This window comes from Pollicipes pollicipes, unplaced genomic scaffold (assembly GCF_011947565.3).
Source record: "Pollicipes pollicipes isolate AB1234 unplaced genomic scaffold, Ppol_2.1 Scaffold_7261;HRSCAF=8764_pilon_pilon_pilon, whole genome shotgun sequence".
NCBI lineage: Eukaryota > Metazoa > Arthropoda > Thecostraca > Pollicipedomorpha > Pollicipedidae > Pollicipes > Pollicipes pollicipes.
In genome coordinates, this window is record NW_023597054.1 from 10,632,494 (window position 1) to 10,654,224 (window position 21,731).

Here is a 21,731-nt window from a genome sequence, read left to right on the forward strand (position 1 = left end):
TGCCGCCGCGTGGCTGCCGGCCGTCCTCGGCTCGCCAGGAGCTGCTGCGGCAGCGGGGTTGCGCCACCATCGCCGACCCCGGCCGACAGCGGCTCTGAGTGCCAGCACGAGCGCGACGAACAGCTATGCGAGGAGGGCCGGCGCGCCACGCTGACGCAGCGGCGCCGCGCCGGCCGGCCGTCCGCCGCCGAGTGCATCACGCTCCAGGTCAGGCTCCCTCGCCGCCGTCGTTCGGCGCGGCCGGCGCCAATGTGGCGCCGGGGTAGGCACAGATTCACAGTGAGGTGGCCTGACGTGCCTCCCCCGCCCCCCCCCCCCCCCCCCCCCCCGGTTACCGCTGGGGCGGGGCAATATCTAACTTCACGCCGTCACAAGTTTTCTCACGCCTACCAATTTCCGGTTGCAAGCCCAAAATTACTGTAAACACTCCACATTTGTATTATGAGAACCAGAACACTATCCATAAATAGAGCAAACGAGGGCATGTTAGACATGTAGACCACACGAAAGCAGGTGAAACCCGCAATCAATGGCACGGTCACCATCAGCCACGGCTTGGCCGTGCGTGTGTACATCTCCCGGGCAAGCCACCGCCAGAGGCAGCTTGTGCTGTCCTTCGGGAGCGGTCGGAGCACTGATTTCCTGCCGCGGACGCCCGGGGACAGCCGGAGTTAGTCACGCTGTCGCCTCGCCTCCCCCGCCGGCACCGATCTCATTCACGATACGAGGTGTCAGTTCCGCTCCCCTGGCGCTCCGCCGCTGTTGCCCGAGCCGGGCCGCTGAGACTCTGTCTGCTGAGAACCTCTGTCTGCTGTGGGACTTTGTCTGTTGGGCGACTCTGTGTGGTGTGAGAGCCCCTGTCCGCAAGGGGCCTCGTCTGTTGAGAGGCTGTGTCTGCGGGAGTCTGTCTGTAGGAGCCTCTGTCTGCTAGGACTGCTGTATGCGGGGGTCTTGCTTGTCTAGGGCCTCTGGCTGCCGCGAGCGTTGTGAGCCGCTGTGTGCTGGGGTCCCTGTCTCTCGGAGCCTCTGTCCGCTGGGGTCCTTCTGTGCTAGTGGCGCCGTCCGTTGTGAGCCCCCTGCCTGCCGAGAGCAGCGGTCGCTGCTGGAATCTCACTCTGCTGGGAGCAGCTGTCTGGTGGGCACGTTGTCTACCTGACATCGCCATCTGCTGGGAGCCGAGAGCCTGTGCCGCGGGCGGCACCGTTACGGCCGCGGCCGATCTTGCCGCCTGGCGGCTCCAGCGGAGATCCTCCTCGGATCAGCTGCAGCGGCGGCGGCGCCTCGGGCCCGGCCGCGCTCTCCGGCCACTGTTGTGACGACTGGAGTGGTGGCGGCAGTTGGTGCGTCACGTCCAGTCGTCGGCCGTCGGCGCCCGATGGCATCGCCTCGCGAATTTGTGCGCCGGCAGGCCCCGGCTCGGCGGCCGATATTGAGATCGATGTTGATCGGGCCGGCCGGGCGGCGACTCCATTAATGGTGGCCGCCGCCCCTCGGGGACGCTCCGCCGCCCGGCCGTATTGGCCCTCTCAGCCGCGCCCCGGGTGGGGGCGGCAGATGGTCGGAGTGGGCAGACGGGCCTGTGAAGGCTCCCCGTGGAACCGATCGTGGACACCGTCGGTGCTCTGTAAACGGGCTTGTTGTCTGATTCGTATTTGTGCCGTCGATCTGGGAGGTGGTGGATGGCGCGGCCTGTCACAGCCGTCATCTCTATCTGATCCCCGCGCGGTGTCCGCTCGCTGCAGCGGGCCCCCGACGCGTACTCGCCCCGCCGACCAACCCGGCATTAGTGGTCGCTGGCGGGAGCTCGTTAGTCTTCCAATCGGATCCGTCCGCCGCGCCCGCTCGTCTTCACCAGATGCAGGTGTCGCCTGCATCCGGGCGGCGCTGGCGTCGGCGCGGCGAAGCGCGGCGCCCGACCCCGGCCCCGGCCCCGGCCCCGGCCGCGGCGGAACGGTCGCGGTCCGGCGACGGGCTTTGAGCAGTCCGCCGCTGGTCACGGGTCGACGGCGACGTCGGGCTGCGCTCGGCCGGCGCCGCCGAGGCCGCGATCTAAGAGGCCCGCTTGGCCGCGGTGATTTCATTAGGGCACCTCTTAGCGCGCAGAACGGCGACGGCCGCGCAGTCAATTCTGTAAGTGCCTCGGCGGCTTGTGTGAGTACCGCACGGCCTGGGTGGCCGGGCGAGAGGCTATTTTGAAAGGCGGCGGGCGGCGACGCCAGCCGGGCCCGCCGGCGGCACGCGCCCCATGGCTCTCGTTAGCCGCGGGGCCGGCGACGCCGTGTCCGCGGCCGGCCGGCGCCGCTGACACGTGATTATTAGCGCGCCGCCAATCGACTGTCGGCGCCAGGCGACGGCGGCCGGCCAGGTGGCGGCGGCCGCTGGTGACCCGCTGGCGGCCGCCCACCCGCTGGCCCGGTCGGGCCGGTCGGCTGGCGCCGCCGGCAGCCCAGCCTGATTGATTCTGCCGCCGTTTATGCGATGCGGGCGATGTGTGAGCCGCGCTCTCTCCGCCGCTGCCCATGCGCGGTCGGCTGGCGCTGCTCGCGCCCAGGCGTCCAGCGGCGGCGAGTGCGAGCAGCGCCGGCCGTCCCGCGGGTCGAGCCCGGCCCCCCTGATTATGACCGATGCACTCTGGTGACCCGGTGGCCGGCCCAGATGCTGATCCGTCGGCACCGGCTGCGGTGCCAGCTTCACGGGCGCGGGCCGGCACGCTGATGCCTAAGCGGCAGAGCTGTGTCGAAGAGAGCAGTGATTTTTTTTCCTGCCTGTAATGTGATTGTGCCCCGTGATAGGAAGCTAATGGCATCGTTGCGGCATATGTGATATTTGACTATGTGGGCGATGGTGCGATCAGGACGAGTCTGTTGTCGTGTCAGCAGGCTGAGAGTGTGGTGCTGACAGGGGCGTGTTACCGTTACTTGTTCTTGTAATATTTCATGCGCTGGCTGATTTATGCTTTTTCCCATGGTAGTGCCCGTTGAGCGAGTCGCTTCAGGCATGCGGCCTGGCTTTAGTCAGGGCAGTGAGCTTTCCTGTCATCAATTTCACTTGGCCTTCTCGTTCAGAAGGCGTTCGTCACTCTTTGTGCACCTTATCCTTCCCGGGCACCTGTTCAGAGAACTTGCCCCCACTATTCAGGTGGTGTGAACCACTGGGTGGCTTTATTTTCGTTTTGTGAGCTTGGTCAAGCAGTGTTGTTCATCACAAAATGCAAGTCCATTGCATGGCCCCGTCATGTTCAGTTTCATCCCCGTCAACGGGACACACGATCTAGTCGAGGAACACTGCAACACGTGACCCGCTGGCTGGTTGCTTCACTGTGGGTCGCACGGTCGGCCCTGCCAACAGCGGTGTGGTTGGGCGGCTGCCGTAATGGGCCACTGCCTCGGGCCATACTCAGAGGGCGGATCACCCGGCCGGCCGCGGCCGTGGGTGCGACTGTGATCAGCCGAGGTCGTTGGTCGATGGACCGGTCCCGTGCCGTGGCCCGATGCCGTCACGGCCGAGGTCGTGGTCCGATGGCCGTTCCGGCCGTGGGACGTGGTGCGACGGTGATACCAGCCCGGGGTAGGTCGTGGTCCGATGGCAGTCCCGGGCCGTGGGCCCGATGGCGCGTCCGGTGCCGAGGGTTCGTTGGTCCGATGGCCGTCCGGCCGAGGTCGTGGTCCGATGGCCGATCCGGCCGAGGTCCGTGGTCCGAATGGCCGTCCGGCCGAGGTCGTTGGTTCCCCGATGGCCCGTCCGGCCGTGGCCCGAATGGCAAGTCACGCCGAGGTCGTGGTCCGATGGGCCGTCCGGCCGTGGGCCGTGGTGCGGACGGTGATTCCAGCCGAGGTCCGTTGGTCCGATGGCCGCTTCCGGCAGTGGGCCCGATGGCCGTCCGGCCGTGGCCGTGGCCGTGGTCCGATGGCCGTCCGGCTTTGGCCTTCGTTTGATGATCGGCCGGCCGAAGCTGCTCCAAATGATCAGTGGCAGTTGGGCTCGGGGCGGCCTGTCGACGCCGCTCCGCAATCTTCCCGGACGACGTTTTTCCGTCGTGATTGATGGGCGCCCGGAGCATGTGGGCCCGCCCGGCCGCGTCGCCGCCCCAAGCCCCGCCGTCCCGCCGGGCGTCTGCGGCCGGCGCCTCGGGCCGCACCCTGGTGCCCGGCTCCATCCGAGCTCGGCGGCCGGGCGAGGCGTGACCGGCGCACGGACTCGCCATCGGCGGATCTGTTGTCGATCTGTTGCGGGCACATGCTCGTCCCGGGGTCATCCATTTTGATTGAATGCTTTGAAGGGGTCGGCCCGTCGTGATCGGAAGTCTCGACCAGACGTCGTGCATTTGGGCAGGCATGTCGGGGCTCCACAGTCAGCCGGGGAGTCGGTGCACCCATCTGAGTGCTGAGTCAGGCAGGCAATACATACATCAAACTGTATTGTGCACCGAGTGATAGCTTGGTACTAGTGGGGTATGACTCGGAAAGCGGTCGGCGCCAGATGTGTTTGCATAACCCTCATTTCTTTCATGGCAGAGCCCAGGCTTTGGAACTATTTGTGCACATTGCCACCGTTCGGTTCAGCTAGAACGCAGACTGATGGAGTTGTATAACGCTTAAATTTGACGCTTAAATATTTCTAAAGTTGTAGATGCGGCACGTTGGGACTGAATGTCTGAAAGTCAGCCAGTCCACATTTTCCAAGTCGTGGGGTACCATACCGGTTGAATTCTGTGCCTGCCAAACGTGCTAATGGCTCACAAATGCGAAGCATTTAAAGGGCTCAGTGCTTTAAATAAGCCTACCCTGTTCTGTTCTAGGACGCGTGGAATATGGTGTTGCCACGCCGTGAGATCGCTGCACTTCCTGAATCCCTATAACTGGGAATTGGTATAAGCGATGGGGGTATACAGTTTTCCCCCATAGCACCTGCACAAGCTACAATCGTTTTATCATTACGGATGGAATTTGTTGTCGAATTGTTTGTTTGAATTGTTGTTCGGGCTATGTTCCTCGTCTGGTGTGTTCTTATCCACACAACCATCTGCCAATTGGTTGTGCGGGCCGTTGCCGGACCTTCCCAGCCGCTGTCTGGCCACCTGGTCTCAATCATCACCGTAAAGCTGTGATCTTCTCGCAACCCCGCTTAACCTTCCGCTACTGTCCCACCCTTTGCACTGCAGGCCCCGCCAGTCACAAGGCCTTGGAACTTCGTCGGCTTGAATTGCCTGTCAATGCCAGCAAACTTCAATTTAAAAATGATTCGCGCGCACTCGTCCGTTACTGAAACCACGTTCTTCTGCGATATAAAAGGCTTACATTGGCTGATGAAAGCGAAATTCGGATTCGGCAAATATCTGACCTGCCTAAGGCGTAAGCGTTCGCTAGGTCGTGACGTCACACAATTTCCTGCACTCTGTCCTCGGCTGTCCTCGGCTTCATGCAGGGGGAACGTCACTTGTCTCGACTCGCCAAGCAATCTGATACCGCCGTCGGTTAGAAGTATACATTTCTAATGGCTTGTCCCCTCCCCCCCCCCCCCCCCCAACAAAGGCACGATCATGGTGATATTTGTCGTTTAAACCTGTTAATTGGATCACCCGCGCCGTGAGTGTTAGGTCTAAATGGTGTAATATCGTCACGTTTGCAGCCTACTAGCGGCCTATAGGGGCCATCTTATAGGCTCTTATTGAGGCCAGAATGTCCCCGAATTCAGCAACGCGAAGAATGAAGGGTTGTCAAAAAGGTGTACCATGGAGGAAACGCGAAGCCGCCTGCATCAGTGACGAAAAAGTAATTTCGGACGGCCAAAACTTATCAAGCGGGCAGTCTGATCGATGTGCTGTTTTTAAGCCCATGGAGCATGTCTGGCCGTCCTTTACAACAGCGTCGTGTTTTCCCACATGGCCTAGCAAAAGACCGTCCCATATTGGACAAGCGCGAAAAATTGCACTCTTCTCTCCTTTTGTTTTTTTTCCAGTTTGACTTCCTTTGGCTGATAGGAGCGCATTCAACTGGCGCACTTTTCACGCGGCAAGACCAGTGTTGCACTGTGCACTCTGGTTTACAGGATTTAGAAGAGAGCGCTCATCTAACGAAATTTGATTGCAAATCCAGCCGGTGAAAACTGAAATTATCAATGTTCTGGTTGGCAAAAATGGTACCTAGCCGCAGGGAATGCGAAAAAGAAGCGGCCAGACACGAAAAATGCGCGGCACGGTCCAGTTATCATTCTGAAATTTAGCATATGCGCATATCTAGCGTGCAATAACTACTCCATCACGGGAGCAGAGATGACAGCTCTCGGAGAGCCTTTTGAATGCTCGGCATGCTGATAGAACCAATGTGCAGCATGTTGATAAAGTTTCCTCCGTTGTGGATCCAAGGTCCTTCCCGTTGTACAATTCACCGCAGGAAGTCCATTGATCTATCGGTTAGTCCTTCGGGTTTTTGCCGAAAGGATCATGTTATATACTACATGCTAACACTTCCGCTTTGTAGCAAGCTGTTAGTGAGCGGACTGGTACCATACTACTTATCTGCTAGCACACTAGATGCTATACACTAACACCACACCGGGCACTATGTTCAGGTTTGACAAAAGAATACATCGCTGAGTGCAAGAGGCTTTCCAGAAATAGGGGTCAGTTATTTTTCTGCTCCACTGCTGACAAAGGTTGTTGTGTAGATCTGCCACTTGTTCGAAGGCTGAATTATAAGCCGGGATATTCAGGTCCTGTGCTTTCGGAAGGCTCTTCCTATCGCTGCTGTAAGGAGATTTGCGGCCAAGCAGTTTGGCGGCAGGTCCCGCGTCCCGTGCCGAGTTCTCTACAGGTGCTCTGTCCGTGTGTGTTGTGGTGGTGTCTGTTGCTTTTTTCCGGCTTGACGTCCATTTTTCCGCTGTGGGCCTGAAAGCTGCTGCATCGCTCTGTCGTCAAGTGCTGCCGTGCGCGGCTGGGGTGTGTAGACGAGCCGCTCAGACATTGTCACAGAGCTGCCCTCCTGACGCCGTCAGCTGGTCCCGGGCCGGCGTGGACCGGGACTGAGTGCGCTGCGACCGTGGCTGCTCAGTCCGGGTCACAGAGCTACCCTCCTGACGCCGTCAGCTGGTCCCGGGCCGGCGTAGACCGGGACTGAGTCCCGCTGCGACCGTGGCTGCTCAGTCCCGGGTCCGCTGTGACTGCGACTGCTCGGTCCGAGTCCGTTGTGACTCACTGCCCAGTCGGGGTCCGTTGTGACCGGGACTGCTCAGTCCGGGTCCACCGCTTAGTCCGGGGTCCATTGTGTACCGGGAATGTTCAGTCCGGGTTCGTTGTGACTGTAACTGCTCAGTCGGGGGCCCGTTGTAACCGGACTGCTCATTCCGGGGTCCACCGCTCAGTCAGAGTCCATTGTGACCGGGGCTGTTCAGTCCGGGTTTGTTGCGACCGGGACTTTTCAGGTCCGGGTCCACCGCTCAGTGCGGGTCCATTGTGACCGAGACTGTTCAGCCCGGGTCCGTTGCAACCGGGACTGCTCAGTCCGGGTCCACTGTGACTGGGACTACTCTGTGCGAGCCCGCTGTGGACCGTAGCTGCTCAGTCTGGGTCCACTGTGACCGTGATTGCTCAGTCCGGGTCACAGAGCTACCCTCCTGACGCCGTCAGCTGGTCCCGGGCCGGCGTAGACCGGGACTGAGTCCGCTGCGACCGTGGCTGCTCAGTCCGGGTCCGTCGTGACTGTGACTGCTCAGTCAGGGTCCGTTGTGACCGTGACTGCTTTGTCCGGGTCCGCTGTGACTGTGACTTGCTCAGTCCGGGTCCGTTGTGACCGTAACTAACTGCTCAGTCCGGGTCCGTTGTGACTGTGACTGCTCAGTCCGTGTCCGTTGTGACCTTGACTGCTCAGTCCGGGCCTGTTGTGAATGTGACTGCTCAGTCCGGGTCCGTTGTGACCGGGGCTGCTCAGCCCGGGCCCGCTGTGACCGTGACTGCTCAGTCCGAGCCCGCTGATTGCTGATGTCCTGGTCCAGCGGACACGCCGCTGGTGACTAATGACTGGGCGCCTCGGGTGGCGCTGAGCTGCCCCGTGACCGAGCCCGGACCTCGAAGGCGGCGGAGGCGGCGCATCGTCAGCCTGCCATGAGGTGGCTGTCGCTGAGCTCCGGATCAGCTGACGGTTAGACGGGCGAGCCCAGCTCACTACTGACCCGCAGCGGCCGGTCCAGCTGTCTCCGCTGGAGGCCCGTCCGGACTGACCGTGGCCAGAGCAGTGTATATGACAGCCAAGGAAATGGATTCCGGCCATGCGTCAGCATCGCGTGGATGAGCTGGGCGCTGCCGCAAGCAGCGGGCCGAGTTTGACGGGGTTGTCTCACTGCGCCGAGCCGCTGGCTTAGCCGCGCCGCGGCTACGCCGCCGCCGCCCGTGACGCGCCCGTGACGCTGTCTGCAGGAGGCGCTGGAGAGGCGCCGGCCCGACTACATCCGCAACGCGGCCGTGCGCCAACGTACCTTTGCCGGCTGGCCGAGCTGCGCCGCATGAACGTGGAGCGGGCGACACGCGCCGCCGAGCGACCTGCCCGAGCTGCCCACCGAGCGCGACTGGTGCGACTTCAGCGAAGCGCTCAAGCCAGAGAGTGAGTACCGGGGGAGGGGGCGACAGGGGTCCGGACGAGGCGACGGTGCGTGAGCGGGGCCGAACTGACCGACGGACGGACTGCTGCGGCGGATGGCCTCGTCAGCTTCGGGAGTACTGGGGAAGGGGGCAACAGGGGTCCGGACGAGGCGGCGGTGCGTGAGCAGGGCCGAACTGACCGACGGACGGACTGCTGCAGCGGATGGGTCAGCTTCGAGATGGAAACTGACAGGAGTAAACTGGAGGATGGCGGTTTGGGGACCGGGGACGGGGATACGCAGCATCGGACATTGAATGAACGCGTCACTCGTCGACGTTATGTGTGTGTGTGTGTGGTGTTGTGTGTGTGTGTTGTGGTGTGTGTGTGTGTGTGTGGTGTGTGTGTGTGTGTGTGTGTGTGTGTGTGGTGTGGTGTCTGTGTTGTGTCTGTGTCTGTGTCTGTGTGGTGTCTGTGTCTGTGTCTGTGTCTGTGTCTGTGTCTGGTCTGTGTCTGTGTCTGGGTCTGTGTCTGTGTCTGTGGTGTGTCTGTGTCGTGTCTGTGTCTGTGTCTGTGTCTGTGGTCTGTGTCTGTGTGGTGTGTGTGTTGTGTCTGTGTTGTTTATGTCGTATGGTGGGCAGCTCCACAGTCGATTGCTGTAGTAATTCTAGTTTTCGCGTGAGTGTCTTCGGCGAGAAGCTACGCTTATTCACCAGGCTCTACTTTTGAGCCGTACACTCGTTTATTACCATTTTTGCAAAACCTCCTTCTAAATCATGGCTCCCTGGACGACCTCCGAGTGACATCAATGTTTTTGTTTTGCTCACAAATTCCACAATCTTGCTGTGATCTATGCAACACCGGGGGTCGTTTATGGAGATGTGCTCTCCCTGATGAAGCCGGCGGGCCTCATCATTGGACCGCTGCTCGGCTCCGGGATTACCATATTCGGACGCTCTCCATTTGGCTGCGGACTGCGGTGCGGACTGCGGCGCGGACTGCGGTGCGAACTGCGGTGCGGACGGCGGTGCCGACTGCGGTGCGGACTGCCGTCTGAAGACACATGCTCTGCTGTCGCCCGGCCACCAAAGCGCTCGTTTTACCGTCCTGTGCGTACGTGCTTGCTCGCTGGAGCGGCTGTGTGGAGTGTTCAGCCTGGGTTCTCGCGCGCAGCAGAGTTCCCGGCGCTGACTTGACTCCAGCCACGGAGGAAGCCTGGGCTGGCAGGGGCGGGGAGGGGGGCACTCCCTCTGGCGACCTGTGCCGTCTCTCGCGGGACGTACGGTTCCGTGATCGGCGCTGAGAGGCACGCGACGCCAAACGTGACGGCTGCCCAATACCCGCTCCGCCGCCTACTTGTCTTGCGGGCCACCCACCAGCCGCGTGCTGGAATGACGTTCCGTCGGCAGTGGCTCCAGCTACGTCTCGGGCGAGTGCCGGCACCCCCTGCCGGGACCGGCCGGGGGGGGGGGTGGGGGCGACGTGGGGGGGTTGTCAACCGGCGCGAGCGCAGGCGCGGCGCTGCGAACGCCGCGCGCTGAGCTCGCCGGACCGGCGCCGTCTCACCTGTGGGCGGGACGGCGTCGGCCCCTATAGCTGGCCCGGCTCGCCGCCAGACGAGGCCGCCCCCGCGCCCGCCGTGCCGTGCCGTGATTGATTATTCATACTGGAGCCCCGCGGCGCCGGCAAAAACATCCGCTCGACGCCCTAAGCGCCGCCTAAGACGCGGCTTACGGACCGGCGCGGGCGGCGAAAAGTCGACCCAGATGGGGGCTTTGGCTCGGCTTGCTGCGGCGGGGCCCGCCACTATCCAGACTCGCTCCCCCACTCTTCAGACGTAGGACGGAGTGCCATCAGCTCTATATGTAAATTTGTCGTAGCAGCTGTGTTTTTGCGTGCGCGGGGTTCGGTCATGTTACGACGCGGGGTGCACGGACTGCGTTGGCGTCATCGCCATGCTTATCGGCGCTGCCGCCTGCCCGGCTCCCGCGGGCTGCGAGCCGAACCGGGCCAGGGCCGGACCGGACGGCCCGCCCCGGCTGTGCAGTGCGCGGCACGACGCCGCACCACTGGTGGGGGTTGGCGTGGCTTGGAGTGGTTACGGAGGTTTCTGCGGCGCTGAGCGACGGAGTCGTGGCCCGGAGCGGAGGCTCTGGGCGCTGCGAGATCGGCAGGCGTCGCACCACGCCGGCCGGGATGGCCCGGAGCGGAGGCTCTGGGCGCTGCGAGATCGGCAGACGCCGCACCACGCCGGCCGGGGTGGCCCGGAGCGGAGGATCTGGGCGCTGCAAGGTCGGCGGCACGGCTCATGTCTGACGTGTCGTAAATCACGGGCTGATGATCGGCTCTGGGAGCAGCGAATGGATGAACTGCGAGTGCGAGAGCAACGGCTGCATCTCTGGGAGATTTGGAGCGTTCACATCATCGGGAGCTTTGTGCGCCACGGCTCTTGAGTGGGGCGAGGATTGCGAATATTTTAGGAGGGTTGGTGAGCAAGCACCTGTAAACTTGCCGTTTCCAATCAAATTCATCAGCGTTAACGTAATTTCTCCGCGTCGTAAAAATCACCCTTTCGAAAGTTTCGTTATCCTATGAAGTTTTCTTATCATATTCAGCTGGCTTAGTGGGAAGTGCTTTCATTACAGTCTGCTATCGCGCCGGGCGCGATGGCCCGGTGTGGTCTGGCTTGCAAAGATAGGGTGAGCGATTAGCCACCAGCTGCGGGGCTGAGCGGGATGGCCCGGTACGGAGGGGCCGGGGACACTGCCCAGCTCGTGCGGCCGGGTCCGACGCTGGCCGACACCGGCAGCGGGCGCCTGGTCGGTAGGGCCGGGGACACTGCCCAGCTCGTGCGGCCGGATCCGACGCTGGCCGACACTGGTAGCGGGGGCAGCCCAGCTCGTGCGGCCGGGTCCGACGCTGGCCGCGGGCCAGGGCACCGACAGACCAAGGTTTGCATTCACTTAGCTGTGGGAATATTTACTTCTGTTCGGCTGAAGCTGACTGGTGTGTCCTGTAGCGATCGCCATGGGAAGAGGCATGGGGCAGGGGACATGGGGCAGGGGACATGGGGCAGGGATATAGGGCAGGGGGACATGAAACAACACCACTGACACAATGGAGCTGTCTTCAGCTAACCCTGTGTGAGCTTACGACTTTCGCTGACATTTCTGCGGAACAATGACATGCTCGGGAATTTGTGCAGATGTGGTGTTCTGTTGTTTGCTTTTTTACAAGGAACATGCCGCACTTGTTCACACCCTTTTGTGGAGCGCCAGCGACTGCTGCACCCCTGTTGGTGCTGATGGGCCATCGGGCAGCCGGGATGTGAGCAAAATCGGCTCACATCCCGGCTGCCCGATCACATCACACCCCTGAACACCACATCTGATGCGGTGGTTCACGTGGTGTACAATATACTCACAAGATCCCGAACTGAAAGGTGATGGGTAGGTGGGGAGTCAAACATGCTCCTTTCAAATGCATGGGCAGATTGTAGCCGGCCCATGTTTGCAGTGGCAAAGTAGTGCAAATAAAGGACACGACACTGCAATGTGAAAGTAGTGCAAATGAAGGACGCGACATGTTTGCATTGGGAAATGAGTACAAATGAAGGACATATGTTGGCGGCGCGAAATTGGTGCTGACGAAGGACACGGTATGTTTTGCGCTGGGAAATTTGGAACTTAGTGCAAATTAAGTACACATGTTTGCAGTGGGAAATTATTACAAATGAAGGACGCATGTTTGCAGTGTGAAGAAATAGTATTAACGAAGGCACATTGTTGCGTTGTGAACTGAATGCAATACGGATGAGGACGCATGTTTCCGGCGGGAAATTAGTGCTATCGAAGGACACATGTTTGCGTGAGAAAGTAGTGCAATGAAGGACACGTGTTTGCAGTGGTAAATAAGTGCAAATGGAGGAAACGGTACATGTTTGCGGTGGGAAATTGGTGGAAAGTAGCACCACGAATGTTTTGCATTGGGAATTTTGTTAAATTGGAGGGCACATGTGTGTAGTGCGAAATTAGCTTCTTTTTTTCTACGCGTTACTCAAGACAGGAACCAGGGAGTGCCCCTCCCCCAATCCAGCGACGCAGTAACCGTACGTTAACACCAGAAAACATGAAATCGAGTCGCGGCACTCCCAGCTAGGAAGATGAAACAAACGTAAAAAAAAACAGGCGAAGAGGTGGAGCAGACCCGAATGGAATTATGTTATGTGATAGGTAGGGAAAATCATAGATGAAAGGCTTAAGGTAGTCATTAGCCAAAGCAGCTAATGACAGCCCGCTATAACCGCCCAGTATTCTACAACCACTCAATTCACCGTGTTGGTAAGGGCTATACAGTCACAAGTCGGAGGGGGCAATTACCTGGTCATTTTTGGCTGGGTTTTGAGCTGGATGTCCAGGGAGTCCACCCAGCTAAGCAGAGCTTGTTGTGGGAGAACTCCCGGAGCCAGCGCCGTGAATTTGGGTATATGTACATGACTTTATATCAGAAATTGATTATGAAACATGAAGGAGGTCACATATGAAGTGCGTGGATATGTACAGCACAAGGAGGCCAGTGTCTTCAAATATGTTGGTTACGTAATATGTGTTCACGAAATGCTCGCGGATGATGTTCTTAACGATGGTTTTTGTATACAGATATATCAGCTATTCTTGGAAAATATGAAACCATAATGTCGTTCCACAGCTTAGGGCCAAGGTAAGATGCTGTAATAGTCTATAATTACGACAAGAGAAAGGTCGGTCTAAATGTTTTGTCGTTCTCATATCCATGTCATTGGATTCGTAGAGATTGTATATAAATCGAATGATGCAGGGAGCTGTGAAGTGAAAAATTTGTGCATCACAATTAACATTTGAGATTTAGCAATATCCGATAGTTTCAAAATTTGTATCGTTTTAAAGATTGGCTCTGAGCTTTGTGGAGGATACACATTTTCTATAAGACGCACAGCCCTCTTTTGCAAAATTACCAACGCCGATCTAGTTGAGAAGCATAATTTATGCCCCAAACCAAGCAGCAGTAATTTAGATAAGGAAGAATCAAAGTGTTATAGAGTAGATGTGACGTTGTTTTATCAATACGCATGAAAGACGCAAAATGTTCGCCATCACCGCTTGTGGTGTCGCTGTGGTCTCAGTAGGGGTCTGCATGATATCTACCCACGGTCCGATTTTATTCAGTAAAAAAGCTTTCGGATAGGTGTTACTTGTTCAGCCTGCCTAGTTTGCCGGTATTTTCCGAAAGAATCAGGGGCAGATTGTCTAAGGACAATAAGATATTTAAGAATAATTGGATCTAAGAATAAGATCTAGGGAGATAAGATAGGGCAGGTGCGATTCGTAATTGGTTTCTCCTTGAAACGCTGTATGTTTAACGTTGTTCCCAGAGCGGTACGATTGCAACCCAACCCAACTGCCTTCCCTCCCTTCCGCTTTCCGTGGTCCGAGTGCCTCAGCGGATTCCTGAAGTCTGAAATGGATTCGGAAGCTCATTATGACTCAACATTGGCGGTTACCTGCCACCCATTAAGTTGAAGCTGGTGGATGAAGTCGTGATGCCGCACGGGCTGAATCGTTTGTCGCTGTGGACAGCAGTTCCTTTTATATGCCTTACGTGTATCTCCGAAGCCATGCGGTGGCTGGTTTTCTAGCCTGCACTCTGGAGCGCAGGCAGCCATCTGCCGCCGCGGTATACAGCGTGCCTGACCGGCCAAGAACCGGCTGTTAATGAACCGACTGTATGTCGCGTCGATTTTGTAGTCGGGGTTCAACATGGTAACAAGTGCGGAAAATGTCGACCTTGTTATTTCCAGCTAGATATAGTTTCGTCTCGCAGCTCACTCGCCCCGGGAGCGTTTTTCGTACATTTAACGAGGCCCGAGGCCTTCGCTGGCATAAGTTATGTGGAGAATTACCGCAAATAGTGGAATGGAGGCTTGCAACCCTGCGTTTCTGGGTACTTTGGTGTACGTCAGTGATCAATGGCTCCACAGATAACGTCAGTCATTGACGTTCAGAGATGGCCCAGTCATGCGTCTGTTGTTTTGCTGCGTGGTCGGTCCTGGTTGCGTCGATTCCCACTGGCGCATTTAGACCTGACAGGAACCTCCCGCTAGTCTCGTCGCGCGAAGGAGTGACGCTGCCAACGTGGGTAACATCGCCCCAGCGATTTAACTGTGACTTGTGTCGCAATAGATAAAGTAAATTTCAGCTTACACAGGCACGCAGTCAGAATTTCCTGTCTCCGAACTCCCGCGAATTTACACCGCACCAACATCGTCCATTATCTAGCGTAGACCTCGTGGCTTGGGGATAAGGGGAGGTGGGCCCCGTGCCTCCCCTCTTGCCTATGCCCCTGAGCTATCATAAGCTGTGTATTACCTAAGGATCACTCGAATGCGTTGCCCTGTTTTGCACACTTGGAACATCGAATACGCGCGCGCAACGCGCCGCCACACACACACCACACACACACACACACACACCACACACACACACACACCACACACACACACACACACACACCACACACACACACACACACACACACACACACACACACACACACACACACACACACACACACACACACACACACACACACACACACACACACACCACACACAACACACACACACACACACACACACAAACACCACACACACACAACACACACACACAACACAACACACCCACACACACACACACACACACACCACACACACCACAGACACTACAACAACATACATACATACATACACACATACATACATACATACATACATACTACATACATATATATATATATATAATAATATAATACACATTATGCAATTGATGTACATGGTTGCCTTGTCGCGCGAAAAGCCGGTGCGGCGCCGACGTCGGTACAGCACCACATCCAGTCATTGGCTCGCACCTTAGCAGCGTGCGATGTGTTTTTTATTAGCTTTCCTAAGCTTTCAATGCTTGCGTCAATTGGCAATCCCCTGCGTGTGAGCAGGCTGCATTCTCGTCGGTCGGGCTTTGAGGCAGATTTTTGACGGCTTCGTTTTTACACAGCTTGTTTGTCGTGGCGGACAGATGAAGTGGAAGATACCCCGCATTCAGCCCAGATTCGGCTTAGCCCGAATTTAGCGGCAAATATGTGGGGAATTCCCCGTATGGGCCAATTTCTCCCTAAAGAAAAAGTAACCCCGGACAGGTGGCGCATAACCTGAAGGCTCCCTTTAGTCTAAAGGGAGCGTTGCACATAATGATCACCTACCTGTCTAGCGTGAAAAGTTATGAACGATGAAAAAATCATGTCTGTGAATGGTTGTCTTCAAAACCGCCTCATGAAACCATTGGTCATGCTCATGAATCGGCGGAAGAAACCCTTCGGGTCAAGGATATTTAAGGGGTAAAAACTCCTCAGGAATTCCGCATATTGGGATTTGTCACTTAATTATGGATACATAAAGGCCGAGTTGCAAGTCAAATGATTGCTCTAGTAGACCCATAGTGCAAATTTAAATACTAATATGTAAATAGAGCACACCTATCTTGTGTTGGGAAGAAAGTTATGGACAGTAAAAAAAATCATATTTATGGGCCCCTCCGCTTATTCTCAAAGTTGGCCAATCGAATCGATGCTCATCGATCTGACTGAAGAAACCCTATGAGCTTTGGTATTTGTGGGATCAAAACGTTAGGAAACCTAGATAAGACAGTAGCATTAGCCTTATTCCTCGGAGAAAAACCAGTAGAATGGAGATATAGTTGGGTTAATATTTCGGTGGCATGCCTTTATCGAAACAAGAGCAGAAGTGAATCACTAGTGAATTTGCTTCAGTTGTGGTTTCGATAAAGTCATGCTGCCGAAATATCAGCCCAGCTATATCTCCATTCTCCTTGCATTTCTCCTAGAAATAAGGCTAATACTACTGTCTTATCTATTGGAATAATGTTCCTGGCTAATGCACTGAACAACTTGCGTCTTAGGAGATCTGTTTAACGGGATTTGTCACTTCAAGATAGTATTCCAAATTTGTGTATGATTTTAACTGAAATAGCTTAAAGATCATTTGGTGCAGTTTACAGCCCTGCCCTTCTCGTGCGCACCGTGAACGACACCGGCTTGGGATCGGCGCGTCTTTATGTCATGGACCGTCACGAAGGTTGGAGCGTTGTACGCGCGAATTTCACGACGATTCGCGCGGCGGTCTGTGCTGTCCGTCTGGCTAAAGAGTTGCGTACACCCAGAGGCAGGCGTGCGCTGTTAACTTAGAATGTTAGGCATGTGTTCCCTTTTGTTTCGATACACGAAGAGGCGATATTGACGGCAGTAGCACCACCAGCAACGACGTAGCGTTGACTCGCGTTTCAACAACGTGAATGGGATTTCAGTGATATTGGTAACCGGCTATTGGTAACTCATGGATAACCCCATGCTGGTGAGCTCAAGCGCCCAGTTGAAGGCACTCATGCTCTGAGTGAAGTGGCGGCGCAAAGGACTCGTAGGATTGGGCATCTCGCGTGGGCTGAAGAGCTGGGATGGAGGTGGGTGAAACGGAGGACACCTTTTCACCATGGCAGCTGGGTCCCGGTGTCTCGCCTTTCCATCTGAGCGCTCCACTGTGCCCACATGAGGTGCCTTTTTGCCAAGCAGTGCTGAATGAATCGATGTCGTGGATTGTCACGTGGTTTTGAGCCCTTCGTGTGTGTAAATTTCACGACAATCCGTGTAGCCGCCTGTGCTGTGCGTCGGGCCACACGATGCGCGCGCATGCAGACAGACAGACGCACGCTCTCAGTTTGGTGTCTCAGAATGCGGCCTGTCACCTCGCCACCTCCCGCCGGCGAGAAATACGGCCCCGTAACGATCAGCTGTTTTTGGAACTGGGACGCTTGCACTGGGGACCGTTTGTAGCCAATAAGCGACTGCCGCCACAGGGGGAAAGAGACACTAGCTCAATTCCACATGTGGGAGCGATGTTACAGTTCCGCGGATGCCTGCCGAACAGCTCTTGTTTAGGTGGCATTGCCGTAGCGCGTACGTACAGATTGGAAGCGTCGGCCTTTTTTGCGAGTGACGCGCTGGAGTGGATCCGAGTGGCGGCCCTCCCTGCCAGCGGCGTCTCGACTGATGCGTTGCGTCACTTCGAGACAGCGTCGGCTACCCACACGGAGCCAGTGGCAGTGTGAGCAGCTGACGAGGACATCTCTGCGGCACCGTTCCGCCGCCGCGGCGCCGCTCTGTCTTTCTCTGCGGCACCGTTCCGCCGCCGCGGGCGCTGTCTTTCTCTGCGGCACCGTTCCGCCGCCGCGGCGCCGCTCTGTCTTTCGGACCGGCGCCGGCTCATCAATTATACATGGCAGCTTCATGGGCGCAGGAGGCAGCCGGCTCGGCGGACGGCGTGGTAAGGTGCCCCGGGCCGCCGGCGCCCCGAGCCCGCCCGACCTGCCGCGGCCGGCCCCCCCCCGGGGCCATTGTCTTGGGCGGCGCCCCTCGCGGGCCGGAGGAGGGCCGCCACCGCCGCCCGGCCGCGCGACCATCCGACCCCCGTGTGCGCGGACTGTTGCCGGCGCCGGGCCGCCGGGCCGACCCGGCCGGTAGACCGCGCCGGGTCCGGCGCCGGTAACGAGCGACCGATGGGCCCTGCTCTGGTCGCTTCACCGGTCGTTACCGGCGCGCGGGGTGGGACGACGGCCGCCCGGTGCTCCCGGCGTCCCGATAGCGGGCGGCCCGGCATCCGATGTGTGGCGGGCTCGGTGTCCCGGTGGCGTGGCGGCTCGGTGTTCCGATGGTGAGGCGGCTCGGCGTCCGATGGCGGGGTGACCTGGCATTCGATGGCGGAGTGGCCTGACATTCGATGGCGTAGCGGCCTGGTATCCCGATGGCGTGGCGGCCAGACACGGCCATTGTCCGCCGCTAACCGGGGTACAGTGTCCGATGCACTCGAAGGGCGCGTACGTTTATGGGGTGGTGTGATCACAGACTCCGCCCGCCCGGTTCAGCATAAGAATATTATGAACGGCGTGGCGTGCCTGACAAGTTCTGGACTATAAAGTGCATGCTGAGCACCACGACCTGGCGGCCTCGCTATTTATGAGCTCCATGAAAATGCATGTCCTCGAAAGGGCTTATCGTAAATGAGTGCAGATTCCCACAGCAGATACTAAAATCGTAGTTGGCTGGCATAATACAGACTAAGCATGGTGTTTGATGTGCACTTTTGGTCCCAAGGTCTTATCATGCCATAATGCACTATCATAATTTTGACTCGTAAGTTCGCAAGACCGTAAGTCATTAGTAAGACCCGTAAGATCATTTCCTGCAGTTCACAGACAGGCCCTTTTGAAGGCTTCAAAACAGCTCTTTCTGAGGTAGGTGCACGCAAACTTGTGCGTGCAATTAAACGCCGCCTAGTTCATGATAACCAGTGGGGTGCCGGTAGTGGAGTGGTTAACGCGTCTGCGTTAACCACTACGCGTCTGGGAAACCAGAGGTACGGGGTTCAATTCCCCGCGGTGCCCGTCCTTCCTGCCAGGGTGAGAGGCAAGTGACGCCATATAGCGTCAGCAGCTGAGTGCGTCGTAAAGCCCCAATGACACACACACATGATAACCCAGCTATGTATGACGTTGTAGAAACGTCACGACTTCCGCCTCCCAAGAGCCGTATTATCTTCAAGATAAAACAAATGCCACCAACAACTTATTAGTGTCAAAGTACGGCAGCACGAGTCGGCGCATTAACAGAGAGTGGTCGGTTTTCAACGAGCTTAACGCATTTAATGCAAGTTTCTTACACGAACCACATTTTGTCATGCATGACACAGACATTTGGGTAGTTTGCTAGTTATGACGGAAAATGAGGCTCAGAATTAGACCTAAGGACAACGCCATGGCTGAGAATGTAAATGCAAGCAAAGAAAGATGCCATTACGGACAAATATACCAGAACACGACGAGAAGGGTCCAAAACACGCACATGTAGCGATTTTAGGTTCAATTCACACGCGTCAGTTGACAAGCCACCTCTCGGCGAGTTAAATTACTACACGTGAGTCAGCCCACCTGCTACAATGGCAATTCTGACATGACCAGCCTGGTAGCGGCTCAGACGTCACAAAAGTGTTCCATGACGTAATCAAACGGTAACATATCCACCATGTCTGATGTTTGCCTCAACATTTCCAGATGGGAACATTCCCTCATATGCGGCCATCCCAGAATGATCTTGAATTTGTCCCATGAGTAACGCGTAGCCAGCAGACACAGGAGCAAACAAGCGCAGATCAGCGCGCGGAACACCCATCGGCAGAGCCGGTAACATGCGCTGTGCCGGCCGAGCGCGGGAGACTGAAGGCTGCGCCGGCCGAGCGCGGGGAACTGAAGGCTGCGCCGGCCGAGCGCGGGGGACTGAAGGCTGTGCCGGCCGAGCGCGGGGGACTGAAGCCTTGCCGGCCGAGCGCGCGGGGATAAGGCTGTGCCGGCGAGCGCGGGGGACTGGAGCCTTTGCCGGCCGAGCGGGGGGACTAAGCTTGCCGGCCGAGCGGGGCACTGAAGGCTGTGCTGGCGAGATGGCGCGTGTTGTAACACTCGGCTGCTCTGCCCGCGTCCAGCCAGACATCCGGACATGGCACGCCGGACATCAGGCTTGAACAGTCCCAGCCTGACAGGAGCCCACTCATGCAGATGATCCGACGCTGGGCCAGCTCGACATACGTGCGGATAGGGAGCGAAAGGTACTTGATGTTGACATGGCTGACCCACAAGCGCCCAGGGCGATTAACCGTGGCTGGGTTATGCTGCTTGCCAATGAGCTCGTTAGTTAGCCTGATCAGGCAGGCCCACCACCGGTATTGGATTATTTCGGGTACTGTGTGCATTTGAGGTGGCTGCCGTCACAACAGTGATATTGTCTTTGTATCGGAGACATGGAAGCTCTGATGCCGAATCGTATTAAGCGAACTGACTACTGTCCGCCAGTTTTGCGACGGCAAGGGACGTTGGACGTGCGTGTAACCAACGAGTGATCCACGACTTGTGCCCTGCACGTTCTTAGGCGTAATATATATATATTATATATTATATATATATATATATATATATATATATAGCATATAGTATTTATAATGTTTGTGTGCTTGTGCGTGCGTGCGTGCGTGGTTTCAAAGACTACAGACTGCGGTTTTGCAGTGCATGAGACGCATTTTTCGAAAGGTTTGTTTCCCTGAAAGCGATTTGTACACACTGAAGGTGGACATGCCAAGAAGGTTGCTAGTTAATGGCGTTAAGATTTTGGAACGGATCGTGAAGATGCTGGTGGCATCATTATTCAGTGGTTTGTCTAAGTCATTGATATTCGCTAATCTTGTCTGGACCTGAGCCATCCGTCTCCAGTCGCCAGTGTTGTGGGCTGTTGACGAGTACTCCCCCCCCCCCCCCCTGGCGACAGCTGGCTGACCAGGGGCCTGGCCGACGCCGGAACCGCCGGCGTACGGCCTGGCCCCTGAAAGGCGGCGCACAATGGTGGCGACAATCGCCTTAGCGGCCGCTCTCTCGCTAATGAATCGGGCCGTGGTGGGCGGCGGCCCGGTTCCTCTGGGGCCACCCACGGGTCACGCTGTTCCCGGATCCGGCCTGCTCCCCCTCCCCCCGCTGAGGACAGTGTCCTTCCAGGCGGCTCTCACATCCGGTGCGATGTTGAAGGGGGGGGGGAGGGGGGCGGTTAGAGGTGCCGTACGTTGGTCCGGATCAGGGGATAGATGTGCCGCGCGCCGGCTTGGGTGAGAGGCTAGAGGTGCCATGCATGGGCTTGGGTGTGGGCGTAGAGGTCCCGCGCGTCGGGTGCGTCGGCTCGGTTGAGGAGGGGGGGGGGGGGGGGTGGAGATGCCGTGCGCCGACTCGGGTGAGGGAGCAGAGGTCCCGTGCGTCGGGTGCGTCGGCTCGGTTGAGGGGGGTGGAGGTGCCGTGCGCCGGCTCAGGTCAAGGGGATAGAGGTGCCGTACGCCGGCTCTGGTCACTCTCGTCGTTGTCGTCGGCCGCTCGGCGGTCGTCCAGAGCACGGCTGGACGGTCGTGGCGGCCGCGTGCGTGTTGTAGTGCGCAGCCCGGTCGTTGGATGGGCTTCTGAGCTGTTGCCGCTGGGA

The 21,731-nt window shown here is 57.6% G+C and overlaps 1 protein-coding gene across 1 annotated transcript in view; it reads left to right on the forward strand.

Moving 5' to 3' along the window:
* Positions 1 to 21,731, forward strand: part of LOC119112971 (uncharacterized) — a 28,483-nt gene that overhangs the window by 1,956 nt on the left and 4,796 nt on the right. Inside the window, exon 2 of the mRNA XM_037237275.1 lies at positions 8,411 to 8,455. Coding sequence (XP_037093170.1) covers positions 8,411 to 8,455 — 45 coding nt within the window. The remainder of the gene's footprint in view (positions 1 to 8,410; positions 8,456 to 21,731) is intronic.